We start from the raw sequence: 19,738 nt of genomic DNA, 5'->3' as shown, positions 1-19,738 counted from the left end.
GGAGAACCCTCTCCCAGCCACCGCGCACCTCATCGCAGTGCGCAGCTGCAAACGGGTCGCTTTACGGCCGGAGGGGCGGGGCGTAAACGTGTGGCGCAGAATGAGCTTAGGAGCGGCCAGGCTTTTTGCGACCGGGCGTAAGTGACGCCGAAGGTGGTGCGACAGCTGCTGGAGGGCCGAGGAGGCGGGTTTGTGTTTCCAGGGCCGAACCAGGATGAGGGGGGGGCGCGGGTCCTGGGCTTGGGTAGCTGGAGGCCCTCAGCTACAGCCATGAGTGAAGGGGAACGGCGAGGGGGAGGCCTTGGGCACCTTTGGGCGGTGGGTGGCTCGGGAGGGCTGGCGGGCCGGAGAGCCGGCTCCAGGCCGGGAGTCTGACCCGTGTCTTCCCCGAACTCGCAGAGCGGCGGGTCGTGTCCTCGCCATGAGGCCGCAGCAGGCGCCGGTGTCCGGGAAGGTGTTCATTCAGCGAGACTACAGCAGTGGCACGCGCTGCCAGTTCCAGACCAAGTTCCCCGCGGAGCTGGAGAACAGGGTACGCAGCCTGGCTCCCTGCATCTGCGCTGGGGAGGGAGCGTCCCTGGGGCGGGAGGGAGTGTAGGTCCACCATCCCACCCGCTGTCTCATGGTTCTGGAGAGCAGTAGACCTCCAGATTGACAGCAGAAGATGTACGAAGAAGGTAAGGTCTAGGACTTGGAGAAGGACTACTAAGGCCAATGCTCAGAGTACAGAGATCTTACAGAACTTTAAGATGCACGCTGCCGTCAGTCTACCCAGGAGTGGCCTTAACAGGATACACACACACACACACACACACACACACACACACACACACACACACACACACACACACACACACACGGTGATTGACACCTTGATGAGGCGCTGATTCCTAGGACTCCAGGCCACCTCATTACGGCCTGTGGTAACCTATATCCTACTGCCTTTCCACGCAAAAGAAAACGTCATCATTCTCATGACTGATGTTTGTGGTCACTGTGCTGATCATCCTGTTCAGCCGAAAGGGTTTATTAGTGATGTGCCTGGTAGGCCAGACAGGCCTTCTTGGAACCTGAAAAACGTACATGGGCCTGGGCAGGAACGACTAAGGAACTTGTAGTGAACTCTTCACTCCCTATCGTAGTCACTGGGACACTGGGAGCTTCCCATTTGCCTTGCTTATCAAAACTGTCATCAGGGTATATATAGGGCCTTTGGGTAACCTTCTAAACAAAGATGGATTTGTTAACCATGCCTTCAGATTTAACAACACCAAATTGTATCCTACTGTAAAAGTTAGTGCAGTGAGCATGAGTTAATGCCTGTGTGTTCCTGTGTCTACCCAGTGTGATTCTCTCGTTCTTCAGCCGTATTACTCACGTTCTGTTTCCTGTTCAGAAGTCAGTTTCTGAAAACCGAGCTAGGAGGATGAGGAACTTAGAGGTCATTAAGCATGGTGTGGGTGTGAGGCTAAGAAATGCTGGTCGTGGACTAGGTGGGTGGAGATGAGTGTGTACTAGAGAAATGTGTCCTAGCCATTTAAAATCAGTACGTCGGTTTGTAGGCTGGGTGTGTAGCTCAGTGCTAGAGCCTGTTCGTAGCAGGTTGAGGGCCCAGGGTTCTGTCTCCAGCACTGAATAGTCAGGCCTATAATCCCAGCTACTAGGGAGGCTAAGGCAGGAAGATTGCAAGTTCAAGACCAGCCTGGGCAGCTTGAAGGTACCCTGTTCCAAAGTAGCTTGAAAAGAATGGGGGTCCTGATGACATAGTTCAGTGGTAGACCATTTATCTAGCTTGTGTGAGGCTCTGGTTCAATCCCCAGGATTGTCTGATTATTAGTGTTGGGAAACATCGATTCCTTATCTTTTCCTTAAGTTTAATTTATGACCATAGGCAAGTTAGTGGCCCAGTTGCCTTTTTTTTTTTTTCTTTAAAACTATGAATTAAAGATCAAGCAAGGTTTGAAAAGATACTGTATAAATAGGGTATGGCCATGATCACCGGGGTGCCAGAGGCAGGATTCTGAGTTATAGACCAGTATGGACTGCATAGGAAGACTGTCTCAAAGAGAGTAAGGAGGGAAAGGATAGTGTGATTTTGATTTACTTGTTTGTGAAATGCCATTTAGATGCCTTTGTTGACTGGTTTAAAAGTCAGACTTCTCTTTACTGAGCCAGAGACATACATGCCAAGTTAGGCACTAGTCTTTATGTATGGTAGAACTGTTCTTTGATAATCTTAAATTTAAATAACAAGATGTAGTCACATTATCCTACATATTGTTACAAGAGATTGATGTTGCTAAATTCTGGCATCCAAAAATGGTACTTCTTTAACTTGACTAGTTTATACCTTAAACCGCTTGGAAAAGCTTTATGTGTATATATTGATTATAAGTTTAAGATTTCCTTACTTTGTGTGATGGGAAAGGTTTACTTCTCTACTAACCTAGAAATACTACTGATCACTCTGCCAGTAGGCCTGATTTCATTCTGTGCGACTGTCACACTGTGCAGCTTCATAGAGAAAAAAACCAATACACAAATGTCTTACATTACATTACAGTGAACAATGAGTGCATGATGTTTGAGTGGCAGATCAATTGTTCAGTTAACGAATGTGCTTCCTCCACCTGGTAGAATGTGATGCTTTGATACCTAAGTACAATGATTACAACTGCTTCTGACCTAAGACTTAAGAGCTCAAGGACTGGATCATACAATACTATCGACTTTCAGAATGATTTATCTGGATTGGATATGTGGCTCGATGATAGGGTGTTTGCCTAGCATGTTTGAGACCCTGGGTCAGAATGATAGTGTCCATTGAAATGCTCTACTAGTGAGTAGGCATTTAAAATTCTAAGATAAAATATAGAAATTTGAAGTCTACAAAAACATTGTTAGAAGAAAATAAAAATAAATTATTAGGGCTGGAGAGAACTCAGTTTTTAGAGTAGTTGACTAATGTGCAGGAGCCCTGGGTTCTGTCCCCTGCTCCACATAAAATTGGGTGTGATGGTGTTTGCCTTTAATCCTAGCCAGATGGAGAAGATACAAGGATCAGGACATGAAAGTCATCTTGTCTTTAGCTATATAATGACTTTGAATCTAGAGTGACAAACAGGATGGAGGTAGCAGGACTGTCCTCTGCCACTTAACGACAGGAACGTGATCTGAGAAGTGGGTTGTGAGGCAGTTGCCTCCTCTGAGCATCATATGTTGTATATATGCCATGGAACTAGTGATACAATCCTCTGGACATACACAGCCTGTTCTTAACTAAAGTATCACTGGGAGACAAATGACAATTGTATTAGTGTGAACGTAGGGTAACGATGTCACTAAATAGAAGTTAGAAATGGCTAAATGTGAAGCGTTGTGTCAGTTTGAGAATTCTGCCCTTCTCATAGCATAAAGATCTAGAAACAAAATAATTGCTTCAAAAGAAGAGCCTGAGAAAACAACATAGAACTTACCATTTGGACACTCTACTTAAAATACTCTTGCCCTAAATTCAGTATTTAGATGCTTGTTTTAAGCATACTCTCAATTGGAAGTGATGGTGCACACCTTAAACCCCAGCATTTGGAAGGGCAAGGGAGGGAAATCACAAGTATGAGGCCATCCTGGGCTACAGAGTGAGACTCTGTTTTGAAAAAAATAAATAAATACTCTTCCAAGATAAAAGGAACCTCTTATGTGCCCCTACAATTAAGGGTGTGTGTATATAAAGACTGACCATAGCATTATAGGTACTCAAAATACAAACATATATGACTAGAAAGAGTATCTTTAGAATTTCAGTACAGAGAAGTAGCATTTTGAACTTTCAAGATTTCCAGTATCCCATAAGATGGATAGTTAAACTCCAAGCAGTTATATTAGTAACATGGGTCCAGATTTAATCACAAAAAAAGTTATTTGCCTTATCTTTGGGGGTTTGTTTTTTTAATTAGGGGCTTGTTTACAGTTTCAGAGGGTAAGTGGACTCCATGACCATCATGGTAGGGGGCATGGCAGCAGGCAGGCAGGCATGGCATTGGGGCAATAACTGAGAGCTTACATCTGATCTGCAAATTGGAGTCAGAGAAAGAGCTAACTGGAATGGCAAGAGTCTTTTGAAACCTCAAAGCCCACCCCCCAGTAACACACCTCTTTCAACAAGGCCACACCTTCTAATTCTTAGCAAACAATTCCACAACTGGGGATCAAGAATTCAAACATGAAGGTATGGGGGCCATTCTTGTTCAGATCACCACAGCCAAGAATGACCTTGCACTACCGATCCTCCTGCCTTGGCATCCCATATGCTGGAACCACAGTGTATGCTTCCATGCCTGATCTATTTCTTGTCTTTTAAATTCAGAATATTGTCAAAACAATAAGGTGGAATTGTGGTAGCAAACAACAAGTTGACCATCTTTATTTCTAAAACTTAAATTCTTTCCTTCCTACAGATTGATAGACAGCAGTTTGAAGAAACAGTTCGAACTCTAAATAACCTTTACGCAGAAGCAGAGAAACTTGGAGGCCAGTCATATCTTGAAGGCTGCTTGGCTTGTTTAACAGCATATACCATCTTCTTATGCATGGAAACTCATTATGAGAAGGTATGGCTACATTTGTGTTCAGGAACTCTAAAAATCATGAAAGAAGAAAAGTTTTTATATAGTAACAGCTGCTTTAAACTTTAGAAGTATGTATAATAATAATTCAGATTTTGTTACTGCTCCTATGTCCAGAGCACATGGGAATAAGTCCCAAGTGTTTCAGAACAGGTCGAAATGTGTATTGTATGTCTGCTGAGTAACAGGTCAGTGGTCAGACTCCCCATGTAAAGTGAATGTAGAAAATCTGTATGTCTTCATTATCTCCGGTTTTTTGAGGGAATCTTTGTACTTTGTTTTACAAAATTTCATCTTCACTCTTATCCTCCAACTTGAGTTCTCCTCTTTCAGCTGCCCACCAGACCTAGGGTTGCTGGTGCCAACCTAAGATGCCCAGAGTACAAGTGTCCCACCTCCCTGTTCTGTTCAGGGGTATCCTGTCTATTTAGCCTGTCTTTAGGTATGAGAAATGAAGAGGGAAAACAGTCATCTGTAAAGAGCTGCAGGGTTTTCTGTTTTCCCGTTTGTTGAGGTGTCATGCTGTTCTCTGCCATCTTCTCTATGGATGCCCTTCCATCTCATTCTTAGGCTAGTATTCTCCTAACTCGTTTCTCTGTGGTCTTTGCTTTTCCGGCCTGCCTTTCACTGTCTTTATAAACACAGCCTTAGTTCCCCTGCCACTCCTAAGACAGTGGCCTGCCTTCTTTCCCTGGTTATGGCTCAATCAGCAAGATCCTCCTGAAGGTGTCAGGTGCCTTCCTAGCTCTGTCTCCCACACGCTTCCTTCACTTGTTTCAACAGCCAGACTTGGTTAGTTTTCAGTCAAACACTAGTTCTGTGGTGCTCTTCACCCAGTGCCTGTTCTTTCCATTTCCAGCTACAACCAGTCCTATTTCCTGTTCCTGTCCAACTTTACTTCACTCTTATAATCAGATTAATTCTCTCTTGTGTCCTGATAACATTGGACATGATTTTGTCCATTTTCTGGCACTTGTGATGCAACGCTGTGGCACATAGGGATATGTGTCCCCATCATCTTTCCTCTTCAACTACAGGTATGCCTTAACCATTTTGTTACTCATTTTAATGCCTAAACTACGTTTTGACTATATTGGGTACTCTTTGAATGTGCGTTAAATAAATGACTATGTTACCACAGTAAACTCCAAACATAACCTGTAAATTCTTACAGTGTTTACAGAATGAAATCCTGTAAGGTTGTCCACAATACAGACCACCTAAAAGAAATGTCCCTGTGATGATCTTACATTCCTGTAAGGGAGAGCAGAAGGACTTGCAGATGGAATGTTGGATCTGTTGGAGACTGGATGGCTCAGTAGCAGAACACTGCCTAGCATGTGTAAAGCCCCTGGTTTGCTCTCTAGTGTCACTGAAAGACAGTGAGTCAGGGTAGCATGTGACAGTAATCTCAGCAATTGGGATCAGAAAGGCAAGCCCAACCTCTGTTACCTCGTGAGTTAAAAGCCAGCTTAGGCTTCATGAGATTATTTCTCAAAAAGGTAAAGTAAAACGTGTGGGGCCGCTGCCGGAAGTGCTGCTTCATTCTTCAGAGCGTCCTCACATGTGCCCTCTTCACCTGGATCGGCATTCTATCTTAGGAAAAGCGTGCGCTTAGCTAACTGAAGGAGCCACAAATGCATTCCTGTGTCATTTTCAAAATCAGATTCTCTGTCTGTGTTTAGTCTTCGGGCCTCTTTTTTACTTTTTTAATGGTCTGTTTGATGAGTGAAGGGTCAGGGGAATTTTTTACTTTTTTTTTTGGGGGGGGTGCATTTCGAGCCAGGGTTTCTCTGTGTAGCTTTGTGCCTTTTCTGGATCTCTCTCTGTAGACCAGGCTGGCCTTGAACTCACAGAGATCCGCCTGGCTCTGCCTCCCAAGTGCTGGGATTAAAGGCATGTGCTACCACCGCCCTGCTGGTCAGGGGATTTTTCTCATTCAAGAAGTATGTATTCAAAAGCTTGCAGGAGCTGAAGAGATGGCTCAGCGGTTAAGAGCACTAGCTGCTCTTCCAGAGGTCCAGAGTTCAATTCCCAGCAGCCACATGGTAACTCACAACCATCTATAATGGGATCTGATGCCCTCTTCTGGCCTGCAGGCATACATGCAGACAGAGTACTCATACCAAAAAAAAAGAAAAGAATATTAAAAAACTTGCAAGAAGCCAGGGACAAAGCTGTACAAGGCAAACAAACATGGTTGCTGACCTTGTGGGGTTTCTAAGCTAATGCTAGCAAGAGATAACAACAGGAGAGAAGTAAAACCTACGAAAGTGTAGTTGTAATAAGTGCTGTGAAGGAAGCAAACTGGCCTCAGATAGGAAATATCAAGGGGGACCTGCTTAAGGTTGTATGTGATCGGAGGTGCTGACACAGGATAGAAAACCTCATGCCACTCAGACAGAAGGGAGTATGCAGAATCATTGTGAATTTGATGGGTTCTAGAAACCAAAAGAAGATGCTGTGGCTCAAGATGAGGAAGAGAAAGAGTGGCTAAGGATGAACTTGATGAGAAAAACAGGAGTTGTATCCTGGGAAGAAGTATAGATTTTATCTCTAGTGTAGCAGGAACTACTCAGATTTTATACAGAAGACAGATAGGGCAACACTGATTCTAAGTAGTCTTCAGGTCTGTGGGAGAAGAGCCCAAGAGTGAGAATGAACAAACAAGTTAGGAGTTCACAGAACTCGAAGCTGAGAGTGCTTGGATTAGGAACAGGGCAGTATGGGGAGAAGGAAGTGACTGGTTCCGAAGGACGAGTTGATAACAGAACCAGGATCCACAGGAGCTAACTTTAGGAAAGGAGGGAACATTGAATTTCCTTCAATAAAAACATGGTCGTCCAGGGGGTACTCTTGGAGAAGTGAGTTTCTGCTATCCGTGGGAGAAGTACAACCTTTGGAGTGACAGTTGGAGGAGGAAATTAATAATTGGGACTAGACAAGTCATTCTAGCTACACGATTTCGACACATTCATTTTCTTGGAGTTCTCTCAACTATAAAGTAGATCTTGTAATTAATCTGTTGCCTCACATACAATAAATGTTAATAAACATTTTCTTGAAGTAGATTTTCAAAAAAATATTTTTATGCATTTATGTGTTGTATGTGCACACATGCATATGCCAGGGCTCCTGTGGAGATCAGAGAGCAACCTCAGGTACAGGCTTGTCTTCCCTCTGTTTGATTGAGAAAGGTTCTCATTGTGCTGTTCACTGCTGCACATTCCGGCCTAGCTGGCCCTCAAACTTCCTGTCTCCTGCCAAGGTGTGCTTGTATTGCTGATGCTTGTGCCTCTGTTTCCCGCTTGTGCATGAGTTCTGGGGATCTGAACGCAGGTCTCCCCATCCACTGTGTCCTTTAGTTCTCCAGTGTTTTAAACACTGAAGTTTCTTAGTCTACAAACAGTAAACCAAATATAATGCTTACACTTTATTGTATGGGTTGACTTTTCTGAAATTGTCAATAATCCTTTTAAAACTTGCTTGAACAATTATGCACTTTGTTGTTTATAACATGCTATTTATTGATTTTTCCGTGAAGATAAAGACGTTAGTGTTATTTCTCCATTGTTGCTATCTATTAGGATTAGAGAACAATTGAGCTTGTAGAAGGTTCTCCTCACTGTCGGCTTTGTTTACCCACTAGAAAGCATCCCTTCTGCCTGTGGGCTGTAATTAGAAGAACACTTGAGTATTTCTGAAAATACTGAGATTCTGATCTCAACTCGGCCTGGCTCGCTATCTTTCTAGCAGCCTATTTGAAGTGTCACATTCTTAGGAAGAACAGTTGTCTATTCTGGAGGTTTGGTCATGTTCATGTTTCATTTTGTAAACGTTACACTAGTTGAGGTTGTATTGAGTGTTTGGAAATAAAGTAATTTTGTTACATATTTTGGTTTGTTTGGACATTGGTTTATAGTATAAGAACCGGTGGGTGGCTCAGTGGATAGAGGAGCTTGTGTGTGGGCCCGATGACCTGAGTTTGAGCCCTGGATTCTACAGGGTGACGGGGGAAATGAATCCCCATAGTTGTGCTCTTAGCCTTCACACATGTGCCCTGGTCAGACACACATGTATGTACACATACGCATAGAAAATCAATTTAAGCCTGAATAAACTGTCATATTAAGGTCTCTTGGGACAGAAATATCAGGTATAGTTTGAGACGGCTACCCATATTAACAGCTTACTGTTACTAGGAATGAAGAGTCCAAAAGCAACTCGCATTGCCTTCTCCAAAATAGTGTAAGATGATTGGGAATTTATTTTTAGAGAGAGAAAGAGAGGGAGAGAGAGAATGAATCATTTTGTTTCTGAACTGATAGCCAGATGCCCAGGAATGGTACTAAAGATTAAACAGAAACTTTGCCCAACAAATTATGCTTAAATGAAATAAAGGAATGAATGCTACTTCCTTGCTAGTCATCTGAGCCCAAGGAGGAAAGCTGCTCTCAAGGGATTCGTTCTTAAAAACCATCCATGCACACACTTCTGTGTTCCCTCTAATATTAATGGACTGGGGCTAAGGGAGACTTGGTTTCCGGTTTCCCATTCTGGTGGTTGAGGTAAGGAAATTGGAAAGATGATTGAAAGTCCTGAGTTGAACTCATTTGCGGGCTGCTTCCTTCCAGCCATGAATTTAGAGTGATTGACAGACTGTGAAGATAATGCCTGTAGGGTTTGCCCACAATGACCAGGCACAGCTCACATCTTTCAGAGCTGAAAACGAGACAGTGATGCACACGTTGCTGCAGGTAGTTAGGTTTAAAAGGGGATTTTTAGAAGTAGTGTTTTAAATTTACTAAATAAAGAACCATATAGATTGCTCTTTGAATATCTATCCACACTGTTTTTAAAAAGGGAATAAACCTGAGATGACCCCCAAAGATAGAATCTAAATAGCACATATATATGTATTTGTATATTTTCCTTCAATAAGAAAACTAGTTGAGCCACAGTAGAGCTTTACATTTTAAGTGAGTTTATACTGGACTGTCTCCGTTGAAACATCTACCTCCTTTGTTCCTTCTCCCGGTCCGTCTGACACTTAGTCAGTGCTTGGCATCCAGCGCCGCTTTGCTTTCGTGCATTGCTTTCCTCTGTGTTGTGATCAAGTCTGCAGCCTCGTTGGCTCATCGTGTGAATCTAAGGAAGTGAGGGGAGCTTAAAGACCAAGTCACAGTCCTTAGAATGCTAAAGCCAGAGAAGGGAGCTGATGACTTTGAGCTAAAGTAAAGCATGTAGCTCCTTGACTTTAGGTAAAGCCATTAGGATGTATTTTCTTACTCTCAGAACTGACAGTTTCTCAAAGTTCTTTTGTGTCCTATCTGGGTTTTGTCTACATTTGTTTTGACTTTTACAAGCTTAATACTAAATTTATAATTTGAAGTTCCTGTCTAGGAAACAAGAGCAAGCTACAGAGTATCAGTGTATGCAAACATAGGAATGATTCAAGACACCTGTGGTCAGAAGCCCCGCAAGCACTCATGTCTGTGTGCTTTACAAAGGAAATAAACTTCCTGGGACTGGGACAGCTCCCTTTTGTTAGTGGCAGAGTCGTTACTTTAAATGGCTGAAAACACACAAAAGGGAGAAAAAATAGTTCTTAAGCAGCAAGAATGATCCTTCATATTAGAAGAGGTCACATTAACTGATGGCACTTTGAGTAGTAGAAGGAGAACTGTGTGTATAAACAACTGCCCTGTGTCCAGGACGGGTGAGCGGATTAGAGGTTGGTTCTCACTGTATTTGTGTACATTTGCCCTGCACTGGAGTCCAGCACACTGTACACACTGTGTCTTGAGAGCAGCTGATAAGAGCCAGATAACAGACTCTGTTCTGCCTTATAAAAGTCAATGGGACTTGCATTGAAAACCAGCTCACTGTCTGAATATTTTGAGATCTAGCTAACACTTCAAATGAAATCTATAAAAAGCTATGGTGTTTCCTTTTGGCAGGTCCTGAAGAAAGTCTCCAAATACATTCAAGAACAGAATGAGAAGATATATGCTCCCCAAGGCCTCCTCCTAACAGACCCCATTGAGAGAGGACTCCGAGTTGTATCTTTTTAGTCCAGTTCTAAATATCTATAAAAAGAAAATTGTGATGATACTGTTTGCCCTTGGCCAGAAAGAATTTAATTTCTACTCCTTCTTATATGTGCATTCAGAAATTTTCATATGAATTCTATACCATAAGCATTCCTTCGCCAACATGTTCTCTTAAAGCACATCTCTGAACTTTGCATTGTACAGCTCTCTGGATTGTTTAGTATTCTGGTTACTATCTTGTTTCTGAGGGCATCTTATGGTAATAATGAAGCTTGTAAGAGTAATATATCTCAGCTGCAGAAACTGAGCCTGAAGCCCCTTTGAAATGTGTGGTGGGATTTGTCATCCAAATGAATTGTAGTCCACAGGTTCATCTGACTAGTTGAAGTCTGTTACAGATGCCAGATGTATAATTCTATCACCTTTGACATACTATCCATATTTTTAGAGGCAATAGGCCTTGAGAAATCACTAAGTAGATTTGGTAAATAAAATTGCAAAACCTCATTTACTTGATAAATGAAGTAATGGCTAAATAGTTTTTAACCTAGTCATATCATCCTACACCATGCAGGTGATAACTTCAGAGTTTTATTTTACTAAGCAGCAATGGTTCTTTTAGGGGTCACGAACTCTCTCCCAAGAAAACGTTTTCATATAATTTCAGGGCATTTTGAGCCCCTGAATTCCTATGAATTCTTAGTTGTGAATCTCCTGGTTACAAAAAAAAAAGATATTTTCCAGGGGCTGGAGAAATGGCTTAGTGGTTAGGAGCACGGGCTGCTCTTGCAGAGGACTTGGGTTTGATTTCCAGCACCCATGTGGCAGCTTACATCTGTAACTCCAGTTTAGGGAATCAGACACCTTCTGACCTTCATGATGGGCACTGCACATGCTTTGTGTGTGTACATACATGCAAACAGAACATACGCATAAATAAATGTAAAGAAAAAACTTTGCAGATTTTTAAAACTAGTGTTTTAAAAGTAACTATACTCAAATCATAGCAGATAATTAACTTTTTGCAAGGCAGAAAAAGCATGTTTAAACTGAAGTAGGAAGACATTTTAATAATTCAAAGATAAGCAAGACAGAATGCATAAACCAAACTGCACGTCATCTCGCTGTGGTCTGCCTCTTCATGTGTTACAGTCTAGTGTGTTTTCTTAACGGCCATGCTGTTTAGATTGAAATCACCATCTATGAAGACAGAGGTGTGAGCAGTGGAAGATAAACCATAGAATTAAAGGTGAATCTGAAATCCACATGGCTTATATGCAGTTTAAAAATGTTTAATTATGCATGACTTTTTCCCCTGCTTGGCAAATAACAGACTAAATCATGTAGGGTATTCTACTCATTGTATATGCTTCAGCTAATCACAGGTTCACTTTGTATTTTAAATGTGTATGTAACTCAAAGTTTATTTGGTTATAGACTTTCATTTTTATTTTCCCCTTTGTTATCTTAGACTGGTTGTTATTGTGACATTGAGAGAGGAGTTTGTTTGGCTGTCCTAGCCTCCTCAGAGTTGGGTGTCATACATAGAAATCAGCTCAGAGATTCTCCTGCCTGTATGCCTTGACTTTAAGGAAACCTAGGGACATTTCAGGAGGAAATATGGCTTCAGAACTTTTTTGGAAGAAACTTTACCTGGAGGGTACAACATAAATTTCATTCTTTAGTATTCCTGAATATCCGGGTGATGCCCGTCAATAAATAGGAACAAATTAATTACAGTAATAAAAACCTGTAGTTGGATATTCTTGAGCCTGTCCTTGTATTTGTCCAGCTCTCTAAAGGACAGAATGGTACTTCACTGCCCATCCATTTCAATTACAGTTCTGCTGGGCTTCGCAGGTGTCTGCTCCTGATTAGCAGGCAGCATAACACAGAACATAGAAAGCACATACATCTTCTAGGGCAATAAAACTAGCAGATGCCATTTGTGGGCTCCTGCTCTGCTGGGTATTGTGTTAACTGCATTTCTGAATCTCACAAGTCTCCACTTCAAATGAGGAAACTGAGAGAAATAGACTAGTGATCACGGTCACACAGCTAACAAGTGTTGGATGAGCTCAAGGCTGATGAACCACAAAGGCTCATTCTAGACCATGCTTCGTCTCGGTGTTTGCAGCACAGGAACGTACAGAAAGGACAGATCATGGGTGTCTTGATATTAATCCCCCTTTCTTTTTTTCAGTAGCTTTTTAAAAAATCCATTTTGTCTCCTGTTCATTTCCTGAATCCTATATAAATCACTCAGCATTCCAAAACTGCAGTCTTTTAGCTGTAATCAGTATGTCACCTAAAGTTTTGAAAGCCAGAGGTCTAAATAATGACTGCCATATGTTTTCTTTCTTTTAAAGGGCTTTGTTTTGAACACATAGCATTACTTGTCCATACATTTTCTCATGTACAGTTTCCAATCTGATATTTCTCAGATGAACCCCCAGGAGCTCTCTGTGTGGTTTTTGTGATGTGCCGCTGGAATAAGTGTATCAGTTGCAGCTGCATTGACTTCGCACAGCCCATTTGTCATGACTCATTTTGTAGCCGTTCCTACTTGAAAGATGTTTTTCTGAGGTGGTGTAAAGTTGTGAGCAATTATACCCCGGAGCCTGATGTATCGATATTAAGGCAACAGTGACATTTTGAAGTGGAAAGATTTGCATTAGGAACTTATAGATAGTTGCATGGATGCAAATATTTTTGTTCAATACAGTGTAGTTTTCAGAGCTTTGTGCTCCTCAGTTCCAGGATCCAGTGTGGGGTAGGATGTTAGAGAAGGACATTGAACTGTAAGAATGGCTTACTTAGTTCAGCTATTTGTCTTAAAGTCTACAAGGGTGTCTATAGTTTCAAGTATTATTAGATGGGAATTAATAGTGTAACATGAAATCACAAACATGGGATGCCTTTACTTAAAAGATCTTTAAGCAAAAGATATTTTGCCCTTCAGTTTTCTAATATCGTATTACCTATAGTAGATACATATGTTTTCTCTCTGAGATTGTCTATATTTAAGGATGAAATAGGGGTTGGAGAGATGGTTCAGTGGTTAAGAGAGCTGGCTGTTCTTTCAGAGGACTCGAGTCCAATCACCCCCTGGCCGTGACTGGAACTCCAGTTCAAAGAATCTGACGCCCTCTCCTGGCTTCCCTGGCACTGCACACGTTAGTATACAGATACATGTAGGCAAAACACCAGTACACATAAAATAAAGGTTTAAAAAAGATGAAATAAATTAGTGAGTGAGAAAGTAGTTGACATTTGTTAGCACTTCCATGACAGCACACTCTAAGTGATTGATCACCACAACTCTGCTAAACAGTTGGGTATTAGCACAGCTCATGTCATTTCTAAAAGGTGCTTTGCAAGGTTATGTTTAGCATTCCTTTCTAAAGTATTTACTTTTCACCTCTTATAGATCCCGCCTCCAGCTGGGACCTTCGTCTATCCACTGGCCGATGGCCCTACCTCCTCTCCAGAGCGTAATTCTCTTGTATCTGCTGCCAGAGCCGCGGTGCCACACCTGGAGTGACCTCTCGTCACTCAGCATCTACTTCGTGTCTCCCAGTTGTGTAGGACTCTGTAATCTTTTGATTCATTTCCAAGAAAATACAAAGAAACATTTCACTTTTTAAAATTCAAAGCCATTTAAACAATAGGCAGTTGGTCAGCCTAAGACAAAGTCTTTTTCTTACCTGACACCAGTATCATTGGTTCCAGCCAGTTCCCTAGGTGGCTTTATAATTCAACAAGTCATGTCTTAGCACAGTTACTCCCCCAGATTGGTGACAGGTTTTGAGGGTGTGTCACACCTGTGCTTTGGCTAATGCACCACCCAGATCTCCAAAAGCTGCCAGTCTTGACGTGATTCCGATCTTAAGATTGATTTCTGCTGTTTAATTTCAGAAACCGAAGCTCCCTGAGAAAATAATATATGTTATTTGTTTAGTATTGCAGTTATTATTAAAGCAGTATTTAATGCAATTCAGGTTATTTCTTTGAAAGCATTTATGTTAATGTGCATTACCTCGAAATGTTGGGAAGATGTTGTGTGTGTTGCTTGTTCATTACACAAATAAGTAAGCACAATAAGTAGATGCTCAGCCATCAGATATGCCTGTCCCTGCTCTGCCCCAAGTGTGTAATAAGCAAGTGTCCTAATACACAAGTGACATTTAACTCTAGTTTTGTTACAATATAACTTAGGAGAAGAAGTTGATAGGAATTATACTGTATGTTGCTAATCTGTAACCTACTCATGAACTCTGATTCATAGCCTCCTCACATACAGTATTCAGGGCACAGAAATCTTTGGATTGACTCAGTAAGTTTCGGCTTCCACATTAAACTTGCAAGTTCAAGTCAATTTTCCCTGCTCTTCTTTATCTCTATACTCGTAGTATTGGAATTCTTATGTCCTTTCTTTTAGGAGTTTGAGAGCACTGTATTTGGGAGAAAGTTAAGCAATCTAAAGAATGAATGAAGCAGTTAAAAGTTTAACTTTTAGAGGTATTGTAGGTGCTAATACTGGATTTAATCTTTCAGATTTAATTTGTTTTCTGGGCCTTGTAGTTATTCAGTAAAACCCATAGATATGTGTAATAATTTAATTGTATAAACCTCATTTGTTCCTTTAAAGCCTATACTAGTCTGTCTGCCTTTTAAACTTGTTGCAATAACTTTGCTGAAATACTAACACTTAGTAAAACTTTTCTTAAATAAACTCTGTGTGTTGTAGTTGATATGATTTGATAAAGGTAAATAGTGTGGCATTGTATTTGGAAAACAAGGCTGGAATAACTGATACAATATAACCAAGTGTTTTAAGTGTGTGTGTGTGTGTGTTGTATGTGGGTGCACTCATGCCATGGCATGCATGTGGAGGTCAGAGTCAGTTCTCTTCTTCCGCCATGTGGACCCTGGGGATCAAACACAAACCATCAAGGATGGTAGCAGGGGACCTCACCTGCTGAACCATCTTACCCACCCTCACTTACTATAAATAGATACTTTTCATCTATTTATGATGAAAAGAGTTGTCATAATTCCTGCAGTACCTTGACTTAAAAAGTAAGGCAGATTTGTAGAGTACAGACTAGGACTGGTGGCATCGCTCAGTGGGCATGCACACGTGCCCCGAGCCTGACCACCTCAGTTCAGTCTTCTCCATGGAAGAAGAGCGCCAACCGCAAAGTGGAATTTGACCCTCCATACGTACTAGGCAGATGCAGGCACACACATATTTTAAAAGGATACAAAATATAGTCTATTCTGACATTTTACTATGAGCTTATTTTCCTATAGGAAAATTTCACCATCTTTCTATTGAAGTGAATTGACAGCAATATGTGTAGTCATACGCTTTCCAATGCACAAAACTTGTAAAGATAGCAAATATCTAACTCACAGTATTTGCCCCTAGCAAGATAGATGTTCTAGACTGCCCAGCTTCTGGGATATGTAGTGGGTAGCCATTCCAGCTTTGGTCTGGAAGTTCCAACCCCTATTGAGGCTTCGGTAACTATCATGCCTTCAAGGCGGGACCAAGAGAGGGCCCTGAAGACCCGAGATCCAGATGCGCCGCGCTCTCTTGTTTCCTGGACCCTGGACGCTAGAGGTGGACCGAGCAGAGTTCTCCAGAGAACACTGCCGGACTGCGCTGCATCTTTCCCAGAACCCGCAACCTACCTATCCCTTCATTTGTAAGTTACGCCATTAAATAAATCTCCCTTTTAACTATGTGGAGTGGCCTTAATAATTTCACCTATAGGAATACTTCACGGTATGTATAGCTTGCTTCAAGATAAGATGGAGTTCTAGGGGCTGGAGAGATGGCTTAGCAGTTAAGGGCACTGGCTGCTCTTTCAGAGGACCTGAGTTCAATTCCTAGCAACCACATGATGGCTCACAACCATCTGTAATGAGATCTGGCACCCTCTTCTGGCTTGCAGGCATAAATGAAGGCAACACTGTATACATAATAAATAAATCTTAGAAAAAAAAAAAGATGAAGTTGTATGGACCTGACGAGATGAGTCAGAGATGCCTCCAAGGCTGACAACCCAAACTGGATCCCCAGGACTCACGGTGAAAAAGAAATTTAAGTTCAACAAGCTTTCACATTTGCTGTGGCAGGACCACTTCCACCCTGCCAAATACATGGGGTGGGGTTGCAGTTACCCAAGCAAGGATTATGGCCAGTCAACATTATATTCTACCTCAAGTACCTTAGATGAACAATTCTGTTAAGTCTGCCTATAGGTAGAGCACTTGCCTACCATATATGAGATCCTAGGTTCAATCCATCATTGCAAAAAAAAAAAAAAAAAAAAAAAAAAAGACTCATAGGAACTTAATAACTAAATTGGACTCAAGTGGTCCTTGTGCCTCAGCTGGGACTAGCATACAGACACAAACCACTGTGTCCAGTTTTTTGTTTTGTTTATTGCCATCTAAATAACACAAGTATTGATCCTAGTAATCCACTTATCTTTGTGCTATTACTTTTTGACTTAATTCTAGCTGGGGTGTGGGTATAGTAGAGCTCTTTGCATGTATGAGGCCCAGGGGGTCATCCCCAGCACAGCAAAATTAAATCTTCAGATACATAAATCACCTTGATTTTTAAGAATTTCTGAAGTTGGGTGTGGTCAGGTACACCTGTGATCTCTGAGGAAGGATGGTCTTGAGTTTAGCAGCAGACTGCTACATAGTGAGACCTTGCAGGGGGCTGGGAGGTGTCACAGAGTTGCTTTTGTTTGTTAAGGCATAGAAGGGACCTAAAAATAAATGCATTGGCTGCTAACCCTATCGTTCTTGATTATGTGTATGTTCCCTCACCTCATATTTTCAAACTAGTTCATTGGCAGGAAGTGAGCATAATTCATATTCAAAATGTCTTGGCAATTACTAATCAGCATCCACCAAATGTCAAGGAACTTAACTAAAGGAGAACTCATACTCTGGTGTGCAAGAACTTGCAAACAGATACAACCCTTTTCCAGTGAAGGATTAGCATGTGCAACTCATCCATGCCATGTGCTTTTATGTACCCCCGCTCCTACTTTCATGGATGGTTGATGAATTGTATTTGAAAAACAGCACTAGTGGGAGGGATCACACAGGCCTCACCTTGTCAGACAAGCTCTGTGCTACCGAGCTACACCCTTGCCCCTTTGTCATATGTGTCATGTTTTCCATTTTCAGTACTTGCGAAAATGTCTAGAAAACACTCCCACAAAACTACTTGTATGTCTGCCAACAACTTGCATGTCGGGTATGGTGGCTAATCCCAGTAGAAACAGGCAGATCTCTGTGAGTTCGAGGCCACCTTGGTCTGCATAGTGAGTTCCAGGCCATCTAGGACAACACAGTTAGACTCCGGGAGGTTACAGGGTGAGGGGTTGCACAACAAACCACCTTGTGTATGTCTGTGTAAATTGCCATGTCCACAATGATCACCACTCCTGGGAATGTTAAAGGCAAAGAGGGAGAGGCAAAGAAAGGAAAAGTGGGTGAAAGTCCCTTTTTCTGACTTTCAAGTAAATGAAATAAAAGACCAGCCCAGTGTCCAGGGTAAAGCCAGATTCCTCACCTAAAGTAAAGGTCAAAGATGAAGCCCTTTCCCAGAGAAGCCCAGGGGGATTTCAGCATTCACAGGGCTCTGTAGGTAACATCCCAAGCTTATGCTTGAGCAGTTTCTAAAATGGCAGCTGTTTGCAGGATCTACTGTAATATACCAAATAGCCAAGGTTCTTGTTTCAAAAATATAATAGCACAATTTCATAACCAACTTAAGTATTTTCAGCTAAAATGATATGTTTCATAACTAAAGATAAAAGCAGTAATTTCTATCACTCTGGGCTACTCTACAGATGGAATTTACCTTATCTGGTCCAAGCTAATTTGACAGTAAAAACCAATATGATATATGGCCCTGAACATATCATTCCATTATTTACCTTTCTAAAAAATAGGGGATGAATATTGACATTTTTACACCTTAGGAGGCAGAGGTAGGTGGGTCTTTATGAGTTTGAGACCAACTTGATCTACATACCAAGTTCTAGGTCAGCCAGAGTTACATAATAAGATCCTGTATCAAATAAAAATATTTTTTACATCAGTGATAAACTGCAGAGAGGGATTTTTGTTTTATTTTGTTGCTGGAGACTGAACCCAGGGGACATGCTAAGAGTCTACTATACTACCACGCTGCAACCCCTCAGTCTATACCAATTACTTTAACAAAAAAAAAATAGAGACATAATGCCAAAAGTGTGTAAACTACCAAAAATTTAAATTTCCACAACTTTGCATTAGTCCTGTTATTTCTATTTCAAGTATTAAATATGTCAAGATGCATAATTTATAGGTGTATATAACTATAAAAATTGCAATATGATTCTCTGAAACTCCAGGAAGTTTAGATAGCTCACTGATGAAGAGCACTTGCTGCTTTTCCAGAACTGGAGTTGGGGTGTCAGTACCCATGTTGAGCAGCTCACAACCACATGTAACTCCAGCTCCATGAGGATCCAGTGCACTCTTCTGGCTTCCGTAGGCATACATTCATGTGCAAACACACACAGAGAACACACATGAAAACAAATGAGTAAATAAATCCTTAAAAATAAACTTAAGGGGCTCAATGGGCAAGAGCACTTGCTATGGAATCACACCTGAGTTCAATTCCCTCGCACCCACATCAGAAAAGCTCGATATGGCTACACATACCTATAACCACAGTCATGTGGGAAGCAGAAACCAAAGAATCCCTGGGGCTTCCTGGACGCCAGCATAGCTCCAGGTTCAGTGAGAGACCCTATCTCATGGGAATAAGGCAGAGAATGATAAAGCATCCTCTAGCCTCTATCTATCTATAGGATAGGCAGATGTTCCCCATTCCTCCCATACCTGTGAGCACGCACCACACACATATATTGCATTCACATACACTAAAAAAGGTAGACTCCTAGATGGAGAATAGGCATTCTTTCATTATCAAAAAGAACAAATACCATTAGAGAACATTTCCGTACAAAGGAA

At 41.7% G+C, this 19,738-nt stretch overlaps 1 protein-coding gene across 2 annotated transcripts; it reads left to right on the top strand.

Annotated features, from left to right (window-relative positions):
• The first annotated feature begins 75 nt into the window (after window positions 1-75).
• Golga7 (golgin A7) lies at window positions 76-15,432 on the top strand. 2 transcript variants are annotated; one of them, XM_052751844.1, is made up of 6 exons: window positions 76-188; window positions 400-532; window positions 4,458-4,610; window positions 10,586-10,687; window positions 11,865-11,927; window positions 14,109-15,432. In XM_052751844.1, the coding sequence occupies exons 2-5, from the start codon at window positions 422-424 to the stop codon at window positions 11,910-11,912; spliced, it is 414 nt and encodes a 137-aa protein (XP_052607804.1). In that variant the 5' UTR covers window positions 76-188; window positions 400-421; the 3' UTR covers window positions 11,913-11,927; window positions 14,109-15,432. The 2 variants fall into 2 exon arrangements, with proteins under 2 accessions (XP_052607804.1, XP_052607805.1); XM_052751845.1 differs by lacking the exon at window positions 76-188 and having other exon boundaries at window positions 222-532; window positions 11,860-11,927.
• The last annotated feature ends 4,306 nt before the right edge of the window (window positions 15,433-19,738 follow it).

This window comes from Peromyscus californicus, unplaced genomic scaffold, assembly GCF_007827085.1.
Source record: "Peromyscus californicus insignis strain IS unplaced genomic scaffold, ASM782708v3 Scaffold_23__1_contigs__length_62951481, whole genome shotgun sequence".
NCBI classification, from domain to species: domain Eukaryota; kingdom Metazoa; phylum Chordata; class Mammalia; order Rodentia; family Cricetidae; genus Peromyscus; species Peromyscus californicus.
The sequence above is the reverse complement of the archived record's forward strand: the minus strand, read 5'-3'. Positions and strand labels throughout refer to the sequence as shown.